Below are 21293 nucleotides of genomic sequence, written 5' to 3'. Positions count from 1 at the left end.
TTTCTTGACTTACTAATGTACTTTTTCTCTTCCAACCTCGCCCTGTCTCTTTATTTCAATCTCATCCACCTCCTCCACTCTTCACGGCTTCTAATGTTCGTGTTGAAAAGTTTTTTCGCGAGACTAAAACAGCATCTGGGGATTTTCCCAACGAGTTTTGTGTGTGCACGTGTTTGCGTGCGTGCACACTATGGAGTCGCTTGTCTTTTTATTGTGACATATATTTCTCAGCTTCTTCCATAATGACCCATATTGTGCTGATGTTGTTAAGATGTGACAGAATACTCCGTTTGACAGAATATCCAGAATATCTAAACCCCGGCATTGCTTGCTGTACATACAGTGTATGAGAAAAGCAGAAGAAAAGCTTTGTTTCTGCTGTATCTCATGCTCATTACAGTGTCGTTGAGCAAGGTGTTGCTGAATGCTAGCATGCTTCTGAGCGACGTAACCGCCATTGTAAAAATCCCCCATCCTACTCCTATCCTAAATCTGTCCGTCATTACCACTTTGTTATTAGTGCTAATAGAACGTTAATGCTAAACGTTCATTCAGTTTATTCAAAAGACGTTTGAACCAATGACTTCTGTCTCATATCTGTCCGCAAACTAATTGTGGAGTGGTTTATTCTCCGACGAAGGAGGTTAAATAAAAATGAATGTTGCATCACAGCTGAATTATCTATGATAGCTTCCTCCATTTGGACTTACTAGCTCTCTTTTCCTTGAAAGGTCAGCTCCATCACGATGGCTTGCTATTGGTCAAATGGCAGGTCATCTCAATGCAAAAAAGTAGTGTGGATTTACGTGTAAAATAACAAAAGGCTGGTGTGATAGCCTTTTGTGAGCTGGCAGGTTGGCAAAGGGAGGGTACAGGTGTGTATATTGACATACTGTCACTCACAGCCTTGAGTTTTACGAGGAAGCCTCCTTGGCCTTGTTCCCCCTTTCTTCATGCAGCCAATTAGGAGCCATCTCCTCTTGCTCTCATCAACGCTCCTCCTCCACTCTTGTCAAAGATATTTGACACAACAGGGGAGAGGAGACTTCAAAAGACTCTGTTGTCTTGTTTTTCCCCCCTCATTTTTCTCTTTCTGAATCCCAGAGTGAAACTACAGAGGTGCCGGGATGACAACACAGAGAGCTCAAAGACCTGACACTTTATGTGTGTGCAAAAAAAAGTGAACTGAAACGATGGTTAATGGTAATGTTTGTGTGTTTGTATGTTTATTTCTGTATTTAACCGACGCACACAAACACTCTAAATGTTGAAGCCACTCAAGCTGACTTCCTCTAAAAAAGCTGATTTACACTTATTGTTTCTCACGTTTGTTACACCACAGACTGAAACTCTGTTAAACATGTTGATTAAATACTATAATTTCATGTTGATTGTACAAAATTACTCTCCCATGACCAATTTCACTCTATTTTTGAAATTCATTACTACCCTCTTTAAGGATCCAGAGTGGCACTCAGCCTGTGATTTTCCCTTCAGAGTTCCTCACTTCATCTTTGAAGAGTCATTAAGAACATTATGTCATTATTCCCGTTATTAATCTTTCACGATAGCGTGTTTTAAGATAATGAAAGTTTTAATTACACAATAAGCGATCGGTTTGACTTGAGGTACATAGTAGTGGGTGTTGTGACAGTGGGGTTTAGCCACAGGACAGGACGTCAGGTGGCGGTTAGTGCAGGAAAAGCAGCTCCATTCTGTAGATGCTGTGTGACTCCAGACACTCTCTATTTGTGTTTTTTTCCTCTCTTTGTCTTGTTTTTTTCTGCGTCTTTCTTTTTAACATTTGCGCAGTTGTCCTTTCAATGCATTTCTCTTCCTCTCTCGTTCTCACTTTCTCTCTTCGTCAATCTGTATGTCTTGTCTGACTATCCGCCCTCCTCAGGGGTTTCGAGTCTGACTGTTCTCAGCTGCAAGTTAATATTTAACCTGCTGTTAAATAACACATTGTTGATGAGTCACTGTCCCTCATTCAGACACATTTAGTGTATCTGTTTTGTGTGGCTTGAATACAAAATTCAGGAAATATTGTGTCACATCCTGTGAAGAAAATGCCTCGGAAAAACATGTCAGCAGCCTTTTCAAGCCACCGGGACCCTCCAGGCACAGTTTCCCCACCCGTAGTTTATAAAACTACACTGCAGCAATATTTGGTGCTTTGCTTCCTTTACTTTATTCGTAATGGACAGGGCATGCTTACGAAAAAGAAAAAGAAAGGTAGAAATACAGTCTATTTTTACCTTGTGTTTCAACTGGCTGCATATTGTGACTACGAGCCCCGTTTGGAGATGATGCCTCGCACTTGCAATGAATTTCGGGGCTTACTGTTCATTCTTGTTCTTGTTCATTCTTGCTAAGTCAGTAGCTGATGCATCCTGAGTTGGAAGATAATCCATTGGGATCTGTATCCGCCCTCAGTGTTTTTTCTGCCTATGTGAGATTGCAGTTTGGCTGATATCTATTACATCAAATATGACATGAGGACAGAGGCCTTATCACATATAAAGAGATCTAACATACCAACAAGAGACAGCCAGACTGACATGAATACCTTTCAAGAGTGTGAGACTTTCAGCACGGGTCTTTATTCTGTTCAGGTTCTTTCATCTGTTGCACAATCTTTACTCTCGCTGAAGACATTTCAAGGTATCTCTGGCTAGATTTCTTTTTTGATTAAAACATTTGAAAACTCTGAACCTTCTGAATTGTGGGATTGTTTTTATTACACTGCTTTTAGTTCAGCAGTTCCTCTGGAATTGTTCAGCCCATACAATGTGTTAAAAACCCACTTCATTAGCTGATGCTGTAAATATATATTTATTTAAATATTCACTTCTTAATGTAGTAAAAGCCAAACTTCAAATTTCAGTTGAGAAGATACTCTCCATCTCTGGATTCCACTACAGCCTCCTTTCGTCATGAGAGGAAAAAGAAAGGGATCATGTTTTCTAGAAAAAACAGAAAATGAACCAAACATCAAACTGGACAAGTTGCAAGTCATGTAGAACTACGTGTCTTAATTAAACCCCATATTCATCTAATGAAAGGGGTTTTCATGTGAAAACAGAATTAATATTATTTTTCTCGCAGTAAAATATTTGTGGCCAAATATAGCATTGCTAGGTTACAGGTGGGTATTCAAAGGAAGATAAGGCAGAGTGATAATTACAGGAGGAGTCTGCACTTTAGGATGCCTGTCAACCAGTCGAAATGTGAGGTCAAAACTCACTGTAGTCTAATATTGCTTTGTCTCCTTAATAGCCTCCTTATTCCTTATGCTGCTGTGACAACACAGTTTCCCCAAACAGGATTGATGCCTTGGAGTTTCCCTGTGACTGTCCAAATACAGTTTATATGAACTACAAACCATCCGCAAGTGTAAATGTGTGTGTGTGTGTCTGTATGTGTTAGCCCTGTGATCGATGGATGACCCGAGTAGCGTGTACCCTGCCTCTTTCCCAATGCATGCTGGGATTGGCTCCAGCCCCCAGTCTAGACAGGAGAAGCTGTTCAGAAAACAGAAGACTGGATTAAACATTGCTTTTGTTTTCTCAACAAACATAACATTTCATGTTAAAAAAAGTTCCTCTGATTAACCTTCAGAACCCGCTTTTTTTAAATTGACCCATCTTTGGCTTTCAAGCCAAACAGCCACATGAAGGTTATCCATGGCCAGCTGTCCCTGTCATGTTGTAGCGTGCAGCTTGCTACTCCAATTTCATCTAAGGGCAGCCCTGATAATCCATCATAGCTGATGGTACTGGGTGTTACACACACACACTATAAAAACATTTTGAGTTTCACTTTTCCGTTTTTTTCACTGATAACTGAATGACTTAGCTTTTTGAAGTGCATTAAAACATAGTATGAAATGTGTAGCCGACAGTCGGGCACAGTGTACGTGTAGTGTGTGCACCTGTATGTGAATGTGCTCGGTAAAAATTCAAACCCATCTTCTCCTCCTACTCATCATGCAGAATACAAATTCCAAAGCACAGAAAATTAAATTAAAAGTCTCTCCTTCACTTCACTTAAGAAGTCCCTCACTTGCAGTTATATCCTTTAAAGCCCTCCTACTTCCCTCTCCAGCTCTCTGTTTCTCTGCCTTCACAAACTCTGAGCATCATGCAAAAGAAGTCGGAGGAGATATGATACTTTAATAAGATGTTTGTTGTGTGTACTATAAACCACTTGACCATGGGGTGATTTCCATAGCAGTTGTCTTTAGAAAACATTTGAGCTTAAGGCAGAGTTTTATGTTCTATGGTCTCAATCGCTAGTTTCAAGTCTTCTTCAATACAGCATGATGTTCATTTAGTAAATTATGGTCCCATTTAGAGTAAAATAGGCGATAGAGCAGGTTGTACTTTAGGGCGGGGCTGCCTTGTGATTGACAGGTCGCTACCATAGAGTTGTCCAGTCTGGGAGTTGTCCATGTTTTCTTCTTACAACTTTAACCCTTTTACAGTGTGTTTTCAGTTCATGAAAGGTAATTATAACCTTTTTGGTCACCTAAAAATGTACTTAACTCAAGAAGGTGACTACCCCTCATGTCACATATGCACCGCACACACACTTCTGCCACCACTGATCCCACACTAGATCTAAATTTGGGTTGATTTGGTTGGATAAATAAATCTCTTGTTCAAACTTTATCATGGTATGTCTCCTATTTGTTTGGCCTAAGAGCCGGACCATAACAGCACACTATCAAGCTGTTTTTAGATGAGGCAGATTTACACTTTCTCAAAACAGTTAACGTGCATTATTATCTCTTCTTTTTTTTTTTTCCTTCTCCTCGTCTACACACACCTTCAATAATTGTAATTATCATGGCTTGTTGTTTTGCCAGATGCAATCTTTCACAGTTCTCTGTTGATAAAAAAACGTTAGGGAGGAAAACCGCCTCACACTACTCATTGATCACGTCGTAAAATGTAAAATCTTGTCTTAAATAGAAAGGTTTAACTCATCAATTTATCTTATAAGTATAAACACCAGATGCTCATGCATTTTAAAAATAAGTCATACTTCAAATTGTGGATACTGTAAGTTTACTTTTTTAAGGTCAGTCACTTTTATTAGCTGATGTTTTTTGCGTTTCCACCTGGTTCCTCTGCTGAGAGTGATCTCTGTAAATACGACAGTATCTTTGTACACTGATCTCCCTCTTCAGGTTCATTGTTACATTGTTTGTATATTTTCTTATGGTTTGGAGCTACAAACATTTTTGTTTGTAGCGAAACATTGAAACATTCTTACCAGTGTCTTCAGAAAAAAAACACACTATGCCTTTGTGAAATGAAGTGCGACACATTAATAAATTATTGTTGATCAATTAGTCAAATCATGGATCCAGTAGTTCTATGTCAGCATCTGAAGTCTGGCAGTTTTGACGTTGAAGTTGCAAAGTCATTTCTGCCTTTCATGCTTTTTCTCTGTCTCTCACTCTCTGTGTTGTCATCATTTAGTCTCAGCTCTTAATACTTTCTCCCGTTCACATTTTCTTCGTCTCCCTCTCTGCATGATTTTCACATTGCGCTCGTTACTGTAGGAAATTCTCACTTTTGCCTTTCTTCCTCTGTCTGTGAATACGTCTGTACCTCTGTCTGCCTCAGCATTTCTGTCTGTGTGACTCTTTGTCTGTGTGTCTCCTTTTCTCTGTTACATTCAATTTTCCAATTTCCGTCACTTTATTGGCATGACCGTTAAAACGGATAGAATACATAATATCTTGCCTTTCCACATCTTGTCTCCACTCTACTTGTGAGGATTCCTCACACTCCTCGACTCCTAACACACACACACACACACACCTGCCTCCGTACCTTACCTCCAGCACTTACTCTGACCTTTTTATTCAAGCGTTTCTTCTCGCTCTGCTCTTTATCGACATCCTTTCTTAGTACCTACTTCCTCTACCACTTCACCTGGACTGACCGCTATGCATTGTCAGATGCTTGGCTGCAGCTTCCTTGGAGATGCGCGCATGCACACGCGCACACACACACACACACACACACACACACACACACACACACACACACAGACAGGATTCTTTATTATGCACTTCCACTGTGTGTAGAGTCGAGTGTGAGGCATGAGTGTGTGTGCGTGCCATCAAAGTGAGTTGGAGCATTATGCTTGTATAGAATATGGTCAGATTGACAGTCAGGCAGAGACGGATGATGTGGGGGCACATAACCTCCACACCACACTGCCTTGTCTTGTCCTCCTCAATACAGGGCTTTTCTCCTCTTCTCTCATTCCTCTCTGTCACTTAAGTCTTTTATTCTCTACCCTGTGATCTCTCCTCTCCTCTACATTACAGTATAATTACAGAAACCTGAGAGTAGAGAGACTTTTGCCTGTCTCTCCGAATCACACCTATCTTGCTAAGCTACATTGACTAGAATAACCATATGTTACACCTTAGGTGGTTTGTGTGGCATATGTTGTGCAAACACAGAAAGAAACAACACTGCTGCAAAAAGCCTCGCCAGCTGTTACTGTCCTTTGCCTGTTTCTCTCTCTGTCTTTCCGTTGCTCTCATTGTATTCTCCTCTCTTAACAGATGCTTGCATTGCTTTGAGAGACCCAGAGGTTGGTGGGAATGATGATGTGGTGTGGTGTGAAACGCAAACCTCAAACATAACTTACACTTCTAAGGCGTGACTGAATCGGCTGTGCTTCCATCCCATCTTTTGTTCCTTTCCTTTCCTCTCTCAAATTAATTTCTTTCTTAATGACATTAAATACAATGAAGACTGTTCATTGGAGTGTGACAGGACAGTAGGCATAGAGAGGCTAGATAACCTGTGACAGGAAAGAGATGAGCTTAAACATTAGATAGCAGGGGTTCACAGCTTGCCCACCAGGGTGCCCCATTAAGCTCAGTCAAACACGATTCAAAGATTTGAGTGAGGATAACTTATAAAAATCCCCAGGAGGGGGCTTGTTTTTGAAGGCAAGACATTTATGTATGTCTGTAAGAGAAGTCTAACATGTTTTTAGACATTTAGGTTTACTGTTAATTCAACATAAACAAAGAAAACTATGATTAATCTTTTATAAAGATTTTGTCCAGTTAAGATCATAAAGCTATCAGAATAAAAGTTCCACATCATTGTGTATTTTATTTTATTTTTTATGTCAAAACACCCAAACTTTGTTCTTAATTAGTTCAAGTGATTTGCAAGAAGTCATGATTTGTTTACCCACCCCCGGCAAAAAGCTACTGCTGATTTTGGCAGCACTAAACTCCACTCAGAGCGATGCGTGTGTGTGTGTGTGTGTGTGTGTGTGTGTGTGTGTGTGTGTGTGTGTGTGTGTGTGTGTGTGTGTGTGTGTGTGTGTGTGTGTGTGAGAGAGTGAGTGTGCATTTGTCTGTGTACGACTTTGTCTGAGCACAACTCTAATCAAGATATCAATAGGTGCTGTTGTAACTCTAACTGCACACTGATGTATTGTTCAGTTTCAAATTGGAGTTAATTGAGGATCTTGTTCCCTTTACTTTAGGCTGAATTACATCGACTCCTCTGGTATCCAGTAACATTTGACCCGTCAAAATGCTTTTAATCAGTGCGCGAAATATATTATGTTAGTCTCTGGAAATATCTTTATAAAATATATTCATCTCTTGCAATTATCACAAAAATGTATTTAAAAGTGTACTATGTCCAGCAGTATTCATTATTCAAATTGCAAAGCTTTCTATCACAAATATGAATACAGATAAATATTGCTGGTGTTTCCTGCTTTATCGCCATTGAAAACCGGATTGTTTCTGGTAAGGCCGTCTTCAATAGGTGGCGATGTTGCAAACGTTATCCCTTACAACCTGAAAAGCAATGTATTTTTTCACTGATTCTTTTTCTCTGAGCCAAGGCCTCCTTGGTCCATTAGTTTTTAAGGCCAGGTGGCGACCTCTGGGTCTGAAAAGTAAAACCATTGCAGAAGTGCCTTAAACTTGGACTCTTTCTAAAAGCCAGCAGGGGGCAACTCCTCTGGGTTGCAAAACTATGTTCAATTGTATTGTCTATGAGAAAAATACCCACTTTTCACTTGATTTATTGCCTCAAAAAACATTGTAATCATGAGTTTATGGTCTAAATTTCTAGTTTCAAATATTCTTCTGTACAGCATGATGTTTATTTAGTAAATTATGGTCCCATTTAGAGTAAAATAGGCGATAAAGCAGAGTATGCTTCAGCTCGTGGCTACCTTGTGATCATCTTACAACTTTAACCCTGTCACTACATGACTTCTCTTTTTTTATGACTTAAACATTGACTTGTGTCAGAGTTATCTACAGTAACATTCAGTCTACACTAGTGCTGAAATAGTACATTGATTTATAATAATAATAATAATAATAATACTTTAATTTTATATAGCGCTTTTCTAAATACCCAAAGACGCTTTACATAGGGTAGAGACAAACAGAACAAACAAAAAAGAAAAAAAAGAAAGACAGAGGAGCAAACAAAGAGAACATTTTGGTAAAAAAGAAAACTGGAGAAGCTGTGCAGAATGGGTCATGTAATGGAGGGTAGGGTGCAGGGGTTAGCAGGTGAAGGTGAGGTTGAAGAGGTGGGTTTTGAGGGCTTGTTTGAATGATGATAGGGAGGGAGCCTCACGGATGTGGATGGGGAGGGCGTTCCAGAGGGGAGGTGCAGCAGCTGAGAAGGCCCTGTCACCCCAGGTCCGGCGCTTGGTCCTTATGGTCTTCAGAATGTTTGCACCGGCGGACCTGAGGCAACGGGTTGGGGCGTGGAGGGGGAGGAGGTCTGAAAGGTAGGGAGGGGCCAGGTTGTTTAGGGCTTTGTAGGTGGTGAGTAGTATTTTGAAGTCTATTCTGAATTTGACCGGGAGCCAGTGGAGGTTGCGAAGGACCGGGGTGATGTGATCATAGCGGCGGGTGGAAGTGAGCAGTCGTGCGGCAGAGTTCCGAACATATTGGAGTTTATTGAGGATTTTGTTGGGAGAACCGTAGAGGATGCTGTTGCAGTAGTCGAGTCTGGAGGTTATGAGGGCATGGATGAGAATTTCGGTGGTGGCAGAGGACAGGGAGGGTCGGAGGCGTGCAATGTTCCTGAGGTGAAAGAAGGCAGTTTTGGTGATGTGGTTGGCGTGGGGTAGGAAAGAGAGGGCGTTGATGCTGATGTTAAGCAACATCTTATTTTAGCATGTTTCCGTGCTAACATGTGCTAATTAGTAAATAGCTGAGGTTGATGAGAATGACATTTGTTTTCCAGGAATTTGATTATAAACCAAATTATTGTACAAATTCAAATTTTGACTTCACGGTGGAGCTAGAGGAAAAGTCAGAGGACTTTTTGTGAGGCATAAATGCTGAGGCATTTTGTGTGCATAAATGTTGGATATCAACACAATGTTATGCTCATGAAACCTAATAAAGCCGCTAGCTGTCTATGTTTTCTTCTCTTATTTTCATCTGCCTTCTCTCCTCTCCTGTTCCTTGGCCTGTCAATTTCAGCACACTGTATATTGGAGACGATGCCAGTCACACACTTTCTTCTTACTTTCTCCTCTTCTCAGTCCTTTCCTCCCTTCTCCCTCTCGCTCCTTTCTCCCCTCCATCTGTCTCTTCAAAGATCTTAGCTGTTTCATCTCTTTGTCGGAACTCACCCTCTCTCTCCTCTCTTTATCCTTTCATCCTGGGGAAAGCTCAAGTACGGCAAGCACACTCCTATGGAGGAGTACAAGTCATGTTTGTCCGTGCTCTACAAACCCCTGATCACTTCATATCACTCCAGTCCTCACAACAGATGCAACCCCTACTCTCCCATCCGTAACTTGCTGTCTTTTCTCTCCGTCTTCTTTTCCACCTCTTTCTGTCTACATTTCACAAAGCTACATTTTATTCACATATTAAACTAACCTGTTTATGTGGCCGTGACCTCTTATGGCACAATTGTTCCCAAACAAGAAGTGTTTGGTATAATAAGTAGGGAATATGCAGGCTTTTACCTTTCTCTTTGCTGCTTTTGCTAGATTTAATCACATTAATTAAGTTGTTTTTGGACCTTATTGGGCCTCAAGAGCAAAGACTAAAATACCATAGGAGGGCAATAAAAACCAACATTTTTGGATCTTACAGTATCAGGGTAAGGCCAAGCAAGGTAATTCTCAGGATTGCTGAAAAAAGTATGAGAAAATAGACAACATCTCCTCTTGATAAAAGAAGCTCAGTTATACAAAAAGCATATATCTGTAGAATTTTTCTCTTTCCCGCCTTTCCTCTTGGATTGTGTTCTCTGTGCATGCCAATAATCTATATTGAACAATATTTTTTTTTTTAAAGCGTCACCGTCCTCAGATATGAAGCCTGCAGTGCTGCCAGGAAACTGCTGCTCGTCTTTCCTCTCTCTGGCTCTCTCTCTTTTCCATTACAGTTTTCTTTTGTTTCTCTACCTCCCTGCCCTTCCAATCTGCCCTCTGCTCTCCAGTGATCCCCTTTATTAGCTATTGCTGTCAACTGATACTTCAGTTGATCGCACAATCTCTTTCTTCACTTACAGTGATTGTGGTGGAAAATACACAGTCACTCACTGACAAACACAGGTACACGCACCACCGCCAGGTATCACGGCATGTATCACACACAAACACTGTCAAACACACCCTGACATGTCAGTATCATGATCCTAGAAAAGCCCTCCATTGGTGTGGATAAAATACCTAGCTATTAGCATTGGCTGTATGCAGTCAGTACTGTCAGTAAACGGTCTAATACGTGATCAGGTCCACATAGGAAAGCATGACACACACACACACACACACACACACACAAGCTCACACACACACACATACACTGACGTCAACAACAGCACAAGCATGAGACATGCTCACTTATTAATGTAGATGAATCCATGCAATGAGCACTGACGTATATATGGATATTTATTATTTGATACACTAAATAATGTTCTATTGGAAGAAGACTCTTAATCTGCTGCTTTTTCACAACTATCTGTTTTATCACCGTTTCTGACTTTCTTCTGTTTGCTTTCTGCATTAAGTTCCCTTCAGGGAAGTGATGATTGGTGCTTGTGTGTTTGTGTGTGTGTAATTGATTCACATGCTACTGTTGGCTTATTGTCTCTTCCTCCACAATGGTCATTTAATCAATACCTCTCAGCGTGTTGTGTGATCAGGTGATATCTGTGTTTTTCACTGTCCTGACCAGGCTGCTTCCTTCTAGTATCACTTTTCGACAGGCTAAAACAAAACGTCTTTACCATGCAACAAGCTTCTCAATTCACCTTTTTTCATCAGAAATAGTTATTGAGTATGTATGTACATTGTCTTTCTTGTTGGGCTTGGCAATAAGGCTCAAGTAGAGCATGGATGCCAACTTTCAGCACTAATAGAGTAGAAAGGTCTGCTCAGAAATTCATCTGCATGCTTTGTGTATTCTTGACATCATCATCATCATTCTTGGCCCCCCTTATATGTGTGTGTGTATATTCTTACACACATAAGAATGTATATAAGAATATATTGTTTAAACTTGGTATTTCTTCACAGTTACAAGTCAAGATCAGGCTATACTGATATTATTCGTATTATACTATTGTAGAATTACATTCCAGTGGTGGCTGTGTAGGATTGTCTCCGACAAGTGTGATCCAAGCTTTCCCAATTAGCAGGATTAAAAGGAAGGTATTATTGTTAACACAATTTACAACTGGGTGCCAGACATACAATTAAATCTGCCATTAGTATCTCAGGGGTGCAGTTTAGGGTGAACTTCTTCTTGTAACCCATAATACAAAATGAATTAAGATTGTAAAGATAATTGGAAGAAATAATCTCATGAAGAAGAAAATAACCAGATTGTTTCCATCTCAAAACAGCTCCCATACACACTTTAGTTGGTTCACATTTCAAAAGAAAACCAATTTTATCAGCACAAAGAATTATAATATCCCATTACTCATTTCGACATAGCGCACAATTTGATGGTTTATGGGGAGGGGGTAAATGGCCAACAGAGGCAGTTCTGTGTTCCTGAAGTGGAGAGATCAAAAAGGTGTTAATTGTCTTAGTTGAGTGGTAATTAGGAGAAAAGAAGAGTATTTCTTGGTTTTGAAGCCAAGCGAGTGTCACCGATTCTGTAAGAGGATCCAATAATATAATTGTCCAGTTATCAAGCATTTCCAATCAAATAGAGAGAAACAGCAGCTTGCTTATAAGCTTGTTTGGCTTGATGTTTAGATTTGGCTTAAACACTCGCTTCGAAGTCCCGCCACTCTTCCCTGCAATGTGTCTGTCCTCATCTCTCTTCAGGTGTCAGCAATTACCATCCTCTCCTCCACTGTGCCACACCCACTCTCTCACTGTGCTGTTAAGAAACAGACGGCTCTTCTTGTTCGACCGGCTGCTACAAACTCCAGAATGTTGTAAAGTCCAAAAGTCAAAACGTATTAATAAAAAGCGAGACACTCGGATAATAGATAACAATGTAATAATTTCCAGAATTCACAAAATGTTTTATCTAACAAAATATTCTGCTTCAATCCATATTAGCTGCAGTTCAACCTTTCAAAAACTACATTTTCACTGCAGAAAAACATTTGCTTCTCCAGTTTGCAGAATCAACCATTTAAATAACAATGTGCCAGGTGCAGGCACACCTGGCTTTTAGAGGTAATGGAAGATGACACTGTGATTGTTGTAATTAATGTTACGCCCATAACACTATGATTAAATACGAGACTAAGTACAACCCTGTTGTCCCTTATGCCTTTCTAAACGCCCAGATGACATGCCATTTGATTAGTAAAAGGGGAGTTGGACATGCTAAATAGGTCTGATTGTTTTATTCCAAAAGGTAGCTAGTTTTAATCATTAATGGCTTAATAGATAATAAAACACAGCTGCAAAGAAACTTTTTGAAACTCAGAAATCTTAATATCTCAGGATTACACAGTCGCTATTGATGGCTCCCTAGTCACCCCTTCCACCCAAATCCGCAACCCTGGAGTCATTCTTAACCCCACCCTCTCATTCCTGCCCCATGTCAACCACATCATCAAATCAGCCTTCCTCCACCTCTGTAACATTGCCTACCTCTGACCCTCACTGTCACTTACTGCTGCAGAAACATGCAATAACATATTTGTAACGTCCAGGCTTGACAACTGCAATTGTATCCTCTATAGAGCCAAAAACAAAGCCCTTAATAAACTCCAGTATGTACGGAGCTGTACCCGCTCAAGTTATCACATCACCCCCTGACCTGACCTCCACTGGCTCCCGGTTCAAAACAGGATAAAGATTCAAGATTCAATTCACCACCTGCAAGGCACTCAACAAGTTGTTTTTGCCCTACCTGTCCGACCTCCTCAATCAGCATGCCCCTTCCCAACGCCTCAGATCTGCTGACCTCCTGCAAGTCTCTAGAACCAAGCGCCAAACCTTGGGTGTTTTCAGTCGTCGCCCCCTCTCTCCCCAAATGTTGCATATAAAAAAGGCCCTAAAATCTCAACCACCACTCCCCCAACTTTGAAAAGCTCTACATAAATCTGCTATGATATTATTATAGCTTAAGTAATGGCGCTTTGTAATTAGTCTCATAACAAAATGTTCTTGTGTTTGAATATCTATCTCCATTTACTGTTAAGTGGCTGGACTTCAGTATTAAAATGGGCACGTTAATGGATATCAATGATATCAGTTTTTCCTCCGGTTTCTTCTTTAACCTTTGAATCTGCCTGAAGGAGGAAGGGTAAAATGGAAATTACATTCAGATGTAGATGTTTCCAAAACCAGAATCGAATTAGATGCAAGGCTGGGGAAAAAATGGCTGCCTGCCTATTTCATCCAGGTCTGAGTTTGGAAACCTGCCACTGAATTCAGCACCAATAAAAGTCATGTTTGTATGAAAGACACAACACTGTCTTAAGGAAGGTTGTACCTATTTAGTGGCAGAGGGAAATATTTTTGTGACTTTCACAAAAATACTCTGGGAAAAAGACTTAAATAATATATATTGATTTATTCTTTCACTGCGTGTTTGTGTGTATATGAATGTGTAAGCAGGGAAACATCAATTTACAGTTGATCGAAAGCACCAAAGAGGTTACCGAAGGTTAGTCTATCCATTTATAACAGCCATTTAACGGTTAGGTCAAAAGTTAAATCAATGTCCCGGACGCGTTTTGATATCTGGAGCGCCAATCGAACCAAAATGAAAAGGACGGGGTCATGACATCAACCGTTTGATCTCTCTCCGTCCTGTCTGCAGAGAAGAATCCTGATAAAAATGATGAGGCAATGTCAGTCACTCTGGCTTTTGGTCATACGGCTGTCTTTGTGTGTGTTTGTGTGTGTGTGTGTGTGTGATTAGTCTTTCTTTGGGCCAGATGAACACTTCCCTCTACTGCAGTTAATCAATAAAGTCTGTGACTTTTCCCTTGGGTACCCACCCTCCACTATTCTTATCTCCTTCCGCTTTCCCTTTCCTTTCCTTTCTTTTGTACCCTACTTGTGTTGGCAGGGGAAGGGCCAAAGCATCTAAATGGTCTCTTGTAAATGAAGTGAATTGAGACAGAGCTCATCGGCATGCATGAGCAGCTCCCATAAAGTAACTACGCATATCAATCATGCTCGGCGTGTCTTCGTGTTCGACAGGATTCATGACCTTCTGCGGGATTCCTCCGGCGAGATACAGTATAACGCGCATAGCAACACACACAGACATTGACATATGCATGTATGTACGCTCGCATATCAACAGCACACGCGCCCCCAATCTCATTCACTCTTTCAAGCACAACCACACACACGCTGCTCAGCACTCCGTCAAGCAGTCACTGCCGTTTGACACCAGCTCTCTTGTCTCATCATTAGTTTTCGTGAGAGATGTCCTGTCCCCTCAACAAAAACAAACATGGCAGGCGGTGACGAATCAATTAATCAGACGAGGCATTTGCCGATAGTTATGTTTCACTTACAACTAATGTGCATTGAATGTCTCAGAAAGTTTCCAATAATGCATGGACAACACTTTCAATCAGCATTCACTGGAACAGTTTTGATCGATGAATCATCAGAGTTGGATAGATTGCTGTCAAAACAGCAGCTTTCTATGACTGATGATCGTCTTCCACGCTAACTGAATTGATGCACCTCTGGACACAACACTGTGCCAGTGTTTCTTCCTCTGCTTCAGGCTTCGGCCTGATTGAGGCAGTTGATTCCTTTGCTGTGTTGTTACCCTGTTAGGATGTTTTGTTTTTGCTGTTGATAAAAATAATTAAAACTCAAATGTCACAGCATCATCAGATTTTTTCAGAATCATGGTGAATCCTAAGATATTAATTTGCTTCATGGCATGAATGTATATTTGGATGTTCTGTATTTTAAACCCTAATAGACCCTCCACAGAAGCCGACCAGCAGAGAAATAAAATAGCTTTCAAACATTCAAAATGTACATTAGCTAGCTAGCTGGCTGACTAGCTAGCTAGATTGCTAATTCAGCGATGCTTAAATGCCGCACTGGTTACAGAAAATGAGCAGAACAGCAGGCTAACAACAATTGCCATTTACTTTTGTACTACTCAAATTACCAACAGTTTCATCTCCATGCTGCTGCTATTCTATTTCTGTGCCTACATGGCTACCAATTAAGCAACATGAACGTATAAAGAATATTTTGTTATTTTCACACTATTTCTGTCATGCTAATTGATTCTGACTGAGTCATGACAATCTTGCTGCTTTGTAATAAGTTAGTCAGCAAGTGTGTAAACTCACCTGTGATGTTTATTTTGCGTTGCTAAGGAACTGAGCAATGAATGCTGTTATATATTAAATATTATGCACATGTGGGGATGCATTCCAAGTTGTCGGACACCATGTTGTTTCAGCGGATATTTGGAAATGTTACAAAGTGTTTAAATGTCGGTTAGCTAGGATAGGTAGACCGTGTGATTGTTTCTGTATGTGCGAGGAGAAGATTGAGTGAAAGTCTCTGTGGTGTAACAGTTCGAGTCCACGTGCTTTGTTTGCATCACTCCTTTGTTTTGCTTTTGAGTGCAGTGCCGCCTCCATCCATCCCACCTCTGTGGCCTAGCTGTCAGTCTCTCTTCTTTGGCCGACTACATTTACCTACTTCTTTCTCTGTTTTGGGATTATCATTACCATCTACTTCTATTCTCAATTTTTCTTTCTCCTTTCCCATTTATCACTTTTTTTAATATCAAACCCTTGGTTACATTAATTTGTCTCTCTGGCCCTACTCCTCGTTCTCACTCTCTTTCTTTCTGAATCTCTCCTTGCCTCTACTGTTTGTCTATACTTCAGCTTTGCTTTTTTTGTATTCTCTCTTTTCTCTTAGTTTCTTCCCTCTTCCTGTCCGCTGTTTTTCTCTCTCTCCCTCTTTTTTTTCCTCCTCCTGTCTCTCTCTCTCTCATTCATTCCCGCCTCTCTCTGCACGTCTTCTCTATTGCCTTTCTTTCCTCCTCCTCTCTCTTTTGCCTTTCTTGTCTCGTCCTCTCTCTCGGCCTCCCTTTCCCTACTCGAACAGACAGTTGAAGCAGCCAAGCTGCCGAAGGCGAGAGCAGACAGAGGAGCCGCTCTGTTCGACCTCCCTCCCTCTCCGGAGAGGCAAACTAATGCCGACAAGCCAATAAGCTGTAAGGAGACAATTATTCACCATTTATATCAGCTGTCCGTCTTTCTGAGTTAGTGCTGCACACTTCTGGAACTCACATAGTGTTGTTAATGCTTTTATCCCTTCATTGGTTGCGTTTTGATTCATAGAGATTTGCTCCAGCCACGCTTTGGCCTAGAGGTTGCTTGTTACTGGAAGATCATTGGTCAACAATAATGATAACTTAGAGAATCTGGGAGCAGGCAACATGAATAAAAAGACATGATCTCCCTTCTCACATCGACTGCTATCAACATGCCCCTCAGCGAGACACTTAACTCCCAACTGCTCCACTGGATCTGAAGACTGTAATTATACTAGGCCCTCCATGTTTGTGAATATAAACATAAAGTGTACGAATATGAAGCCGAGTGCTGGCTGAAAAGGAAGTCAGACATCCAGTTTTGGTTAAATTAGTAAATTGTTTATTTAAATGGCTAAACTAAATAATTTGAAATCTCCAATCTTCTACATCCTGGACAGTAGCATATAAAATCTAACTTTATATTCACAACTTTTGAATGTGTTCGGGGGTTTTTCATCAAGTGCACTTGAACTTTTTCCACTTGGTCAGACACCATGTGCTGCAGAGACACTGAGGTTAAGACAGAGGATAGAGAAGGGCAACAGAGCAAGAAGTAGAGAGCTCAACAAAACAACCTTTTTGCTGCTGCAACTGTAGTGAGGCGTGCTGCGTACATGTGTAGCTACAGTACATGTGTGCAGGAGCATGCATGTTTTGCGAGTATGAGCATATTTGCATGTATGCGTATATAATGCTATACTTTGGTAAAGAAATGGTATGCCAAAGAGGTCTTTGAAATAATAATGAAAAGTCTGAAAGAGTGAATGATGGACTGCTCCGTTGATGAGCCCCGCAAACACAACAGTGCGGAGCATTAAGTATTATATTAAAACAGGCATTTACACACATATTTCTACAGTACACACATACACACACGGACACATACTCACTGAAGTACACACAAACAGAGGAATGCAAACATGCATTCGACATTTTGGGAATCATACCACAAACGCTCTTGCTTTCTCTCTTCCCCAAAACATCCACTTTCAGAAAATAAGAACAAAAGAGATGATACCTGAGGATAAATATGGAGCCGACTGTTTTCAGTCGTCACTTACAGTAAGTTGCAGATATGCAGTGGTATTTTCTTAAGATCTTCAAAATCCCTATTTTTTATACCAGGAGGCTCATTTTTTACATTATACTCTGACTTTAGCAGACATTTATTACTACAAGTATGTAGTAAGTAGTGTTTTGTAAGTACCTTTTTTTTATGCAGCCAAAAGACAATAGCGTAGGTCTCTTTTCTTGTCTCATTGTTTCATAAAAGAGCAAAAAAAAATCCCTTTTGTAGTAAAGTGGCAATGTCACTCAAATGTACAGATATAAGTGGACAGGCACACTTGCTATGTCCCAATACCTTAAGCTATTAACAGCTCCAGCTTGTTCCATATCAGAGAATATGCTGCGACATATTCAGAGAGCTTCTTTTATTTTGAACTTGATTTCTGTCTCGTGATCGCGCTGTGCATTGTAATGTCTGATCGAGTCGATGTTTAAGGTGAACGGGCCGCCCCCTCGCTTCCTGTCTCTTCAATGATAACAGTTGTAGAGCACAGTGAAAATTTGTTCCCCCTGTGAATCGATGCTAATCACATCATTGTGCTTCCCCCTGTCCCCCTCCCCTCTGTCTGGGGTTTCACACTACTCTCTGGCCTTTTCCTTTTCACCCGCTGTTTCTCTCGTCCTGTCTCTGTCTCTCCCCCCCTCTTGCTCCTGTCTCCCTTCATCATATGGGAGGTGAAGCCATCTGAGGCTTCTCGCACGCAAGCCAACCCTCCTCACGGGTCAGCGTTGTGCACACTCTGTTATTGTAGTCGTCGCCGCTGAAGAGATCTTCCATCATGCATCTATCATTCATTCTTTCTGCAGTTGCCGTAAAGGCGTGTTGTGTCTTCACTGTTGTAAGGAAGACCCAAGTATGGAGCTCTAGGCAATATGTTGATATCATTTCAATATGATGATTTGAGAAGATCCCACCTGAATTTTGGTTATGACAAAACGTAGTCCAATGAGTAAAGTGAACAATACAATTTACGACCCAATGTTTGGTTCTCAAGTGTGAATTTTCTGAACACACTCTTAGGCTGCCCAAAGTGACTGTTGCTACGGCCCGAGTTTACTAAACAGCCAGGTCTGAATACAACCTGAAATGACGCAGAATAAAAATGGCAAGTTAGCATTATGCTGCTACATTTTGTTTGAACCTCAAACGCGCTTTGCAAAATTGACAATTCAATGTTGCCCCTTCCTTCTCTGGCCCCGCCATCTGACATGCTTCAAAACTGATATTGCACAGTCTGACACAAGCATCCAGATATCAACCAAGACTTCATTAAACCCATCTTGTTCTGAGTGACGTGCACTTCACTTGTAAGAACGTTGTTATCACACACTCTATACTGGATGCGACAAAAGCAGTGTCCCAGAGGGAAGAATCAGCCTTTTAGACTTCTAATGGAGACCAAAGTTTAAATTTTCCAATAAATGCCTTCATCTCTCATCAAACACTGACACACATAACGCTCAAGCATTTTTTTTCAAAAGGCTTTTTTCATGCAGATGCAGAGTAACATAAGATACATTTATTTATCTGTGTCATCGATACTAGCACTAGTATTACACATGCACCCACAAGACAATGACCTTTTTTTTTTCTGCAGAGATGTTACTAAATATGTAATGTGGTTTCTCTCCCTCTGTGTTTTTGTGTGTGTATGTGTGTGTATGTCCCCTTTGCTACATGCCTGTGTCTGCATGTGTGTGTGTCCATGCGTTCACTCATAGCTCCAGCCAACGCCCAGATCGTGCACTCAGGCGAAGCGTGTAACGTCAAGGATGATAACATCAGTGAGAGAATCTACACCATCAAAGAAGGAGACACACTAGTGCTTCAGTGTATTGTTAAAGGACACCCACGGCCACAGGTAAGCTCCCAAACAACCTGCTGAGAAAGGTGTGTGTGCCAGAATATTTGTTAATGGACTCATGTATGTTGATGCTGATCCAGGGTGACGTTCACTGAGTGAGCAAGTAGGTGTTGAGACTCTTGCTTAAGGATACTTCGACCAAATTGGATTAGATGAATATGACAACTGATGTCTTAATGGATGAATGAAGCTTTTCCAGCTTTTCAAATTACACACATTTTAAAAGTATTGAAATGGTTTATTCAGACTGATGTCATACAGCTATCTGAGAAACATGTGTTTTTGGTACAGTAAATTCAAAAACGGTGTGGTTTCACAACTAATTTACATAAAATGCTACGTAGAGTAAAATAAAATAATTAACATCGTCAAGATAGAAACTTATCTCCATATTTACATTAATGTAGGTGATCATTATGCTACATCCGAGCCGTGCATTTATCAGAAAATAGCACTATAAACATAACAAATGACTTGTGGATGTATCTTACCATTTATGCTAGCAAGGGTAGGGGATGTTTAACGATTGTTCTCCAGACAATCAGAGTTGAGGACTCTGCATGGCAACGGTGTAATCAATGAGCCATGGTAGCACTTCCATCTTCAAGAAATTCCAAATTTGCAGACTTTATACTTCAATCTTGCTGGATTGTCTCAGATACTAGCTAATATCGCTGTCCTCATATTTCCCTGACACAAATATAGCAATGCCTGAGGTCTTATCAAGCTGCTGTTGTTATAATGCATGAACACCTCCTTAAATCTGGCAAAACCTCCCTTTGTTTACATGGTGAGGCTGTTTTCAGGTTCACATGTTGGGGCAAAACATGCTGGTGACTGAAAAGGCTGCAGGCTATGTGGACACATTCTATGACTAGCATACATTAAAAAACATCCCCTACCCTTGCTAGCATAAATAATACGATATATCCACAAGTCATTTGTTATGTTCAGAGGGTCACTGTGCTTGTGTTTGTGCTGAGTCACATAATCTCCTTCTTTATTTGCCTTACAGTGGCACCAACTAAAACCATGCACTGCTTCAGTGTTCGCAGGTGGACATTGATATCCGTTGGCACTCACCTGAGTAATCTCTGTTGTTAGTGATACATTCAGTATATTGGTTTGATGAATAACCGCAGCAGTAGCTCAGGATTTAGAGAATATACTTGTGACTTAAAGTTACAGTTACAATTCTCTTTTCTTTTAGCAAAGCTTATTATGATGTTGCACCAGTGGATTTTATATATATATAATATAAATATAAGACAAAACACATGAAGGATATTATGTGTTCAGATGAATACAAAATACATTATTTGATAGTATAACTTTCATAATTTGCTGTTCACTACATTGCACCACTGAAATTCTTTCTGTACCTTTTAGCTACATTAGAAAGAAGGCAAGAAGCCCAAATGTTATTATACAACAGCTCAGACTGGGTTCCACATGCTGCATTTGGAGTGCAGCCCATTAGTTGGTTAAAAAAAGAGCACAACCTTTATTCTTCCATAAAGAAATATTTTTTTGAGAGTATTTAAGCACACACTCACACACACACACACACA

The 21293-nt window shown here is 40.5% G+C and overlaps 1 protein-coding gene across 4 annotated transcripts in view; it reads left to right on the top strand.

Moving 5' to 3' along the window:
* The window catches only part of mdga1 (MAM domain containing glycosylphosphatidylinositol anchor 1), a 163339-nt gene that overhangs the window by 25977 nt on the left and 116069 nt on the right, over positions 1–21293 (top strand). For all 4 annotated transcript variants that reach the window (XM_031846333.1, XM_031846332.1, XM_031846334.1 and 1 more), the window contains exon 3: positions 19580–19719. In XM_031846333.1, the coding sequence (XP_031702193.1) occupies positions 19580–19719 (140 nt within the window). The remainder of the gene's footprint in view (positions 1–19579; positions 19720–21293) is intronic.

This window comes from Anarrhichthys ocellatus, unplaced genomic scaffold, assembly GCF_004355925.1.
Source record: "Anarrhichthys ocellatus isolate YVR2014 unplaced genomic scaffold, GSC_Weel_1.0 scaffold6, whole genome shotgun sequence".
NCBI classification, from domain to species: domain Eukaryota; kingdom Metazoa; phylum Chordata; class Actinopteri; order Perciformes; family Anarhichadidae; genus Anarrhichthys; species Anarrhichthys ocellatus.
Note: the sequence above shows the minus strand (reverse complement) of the source record. Positions and strands in the feature narration are given on the sequence as shown.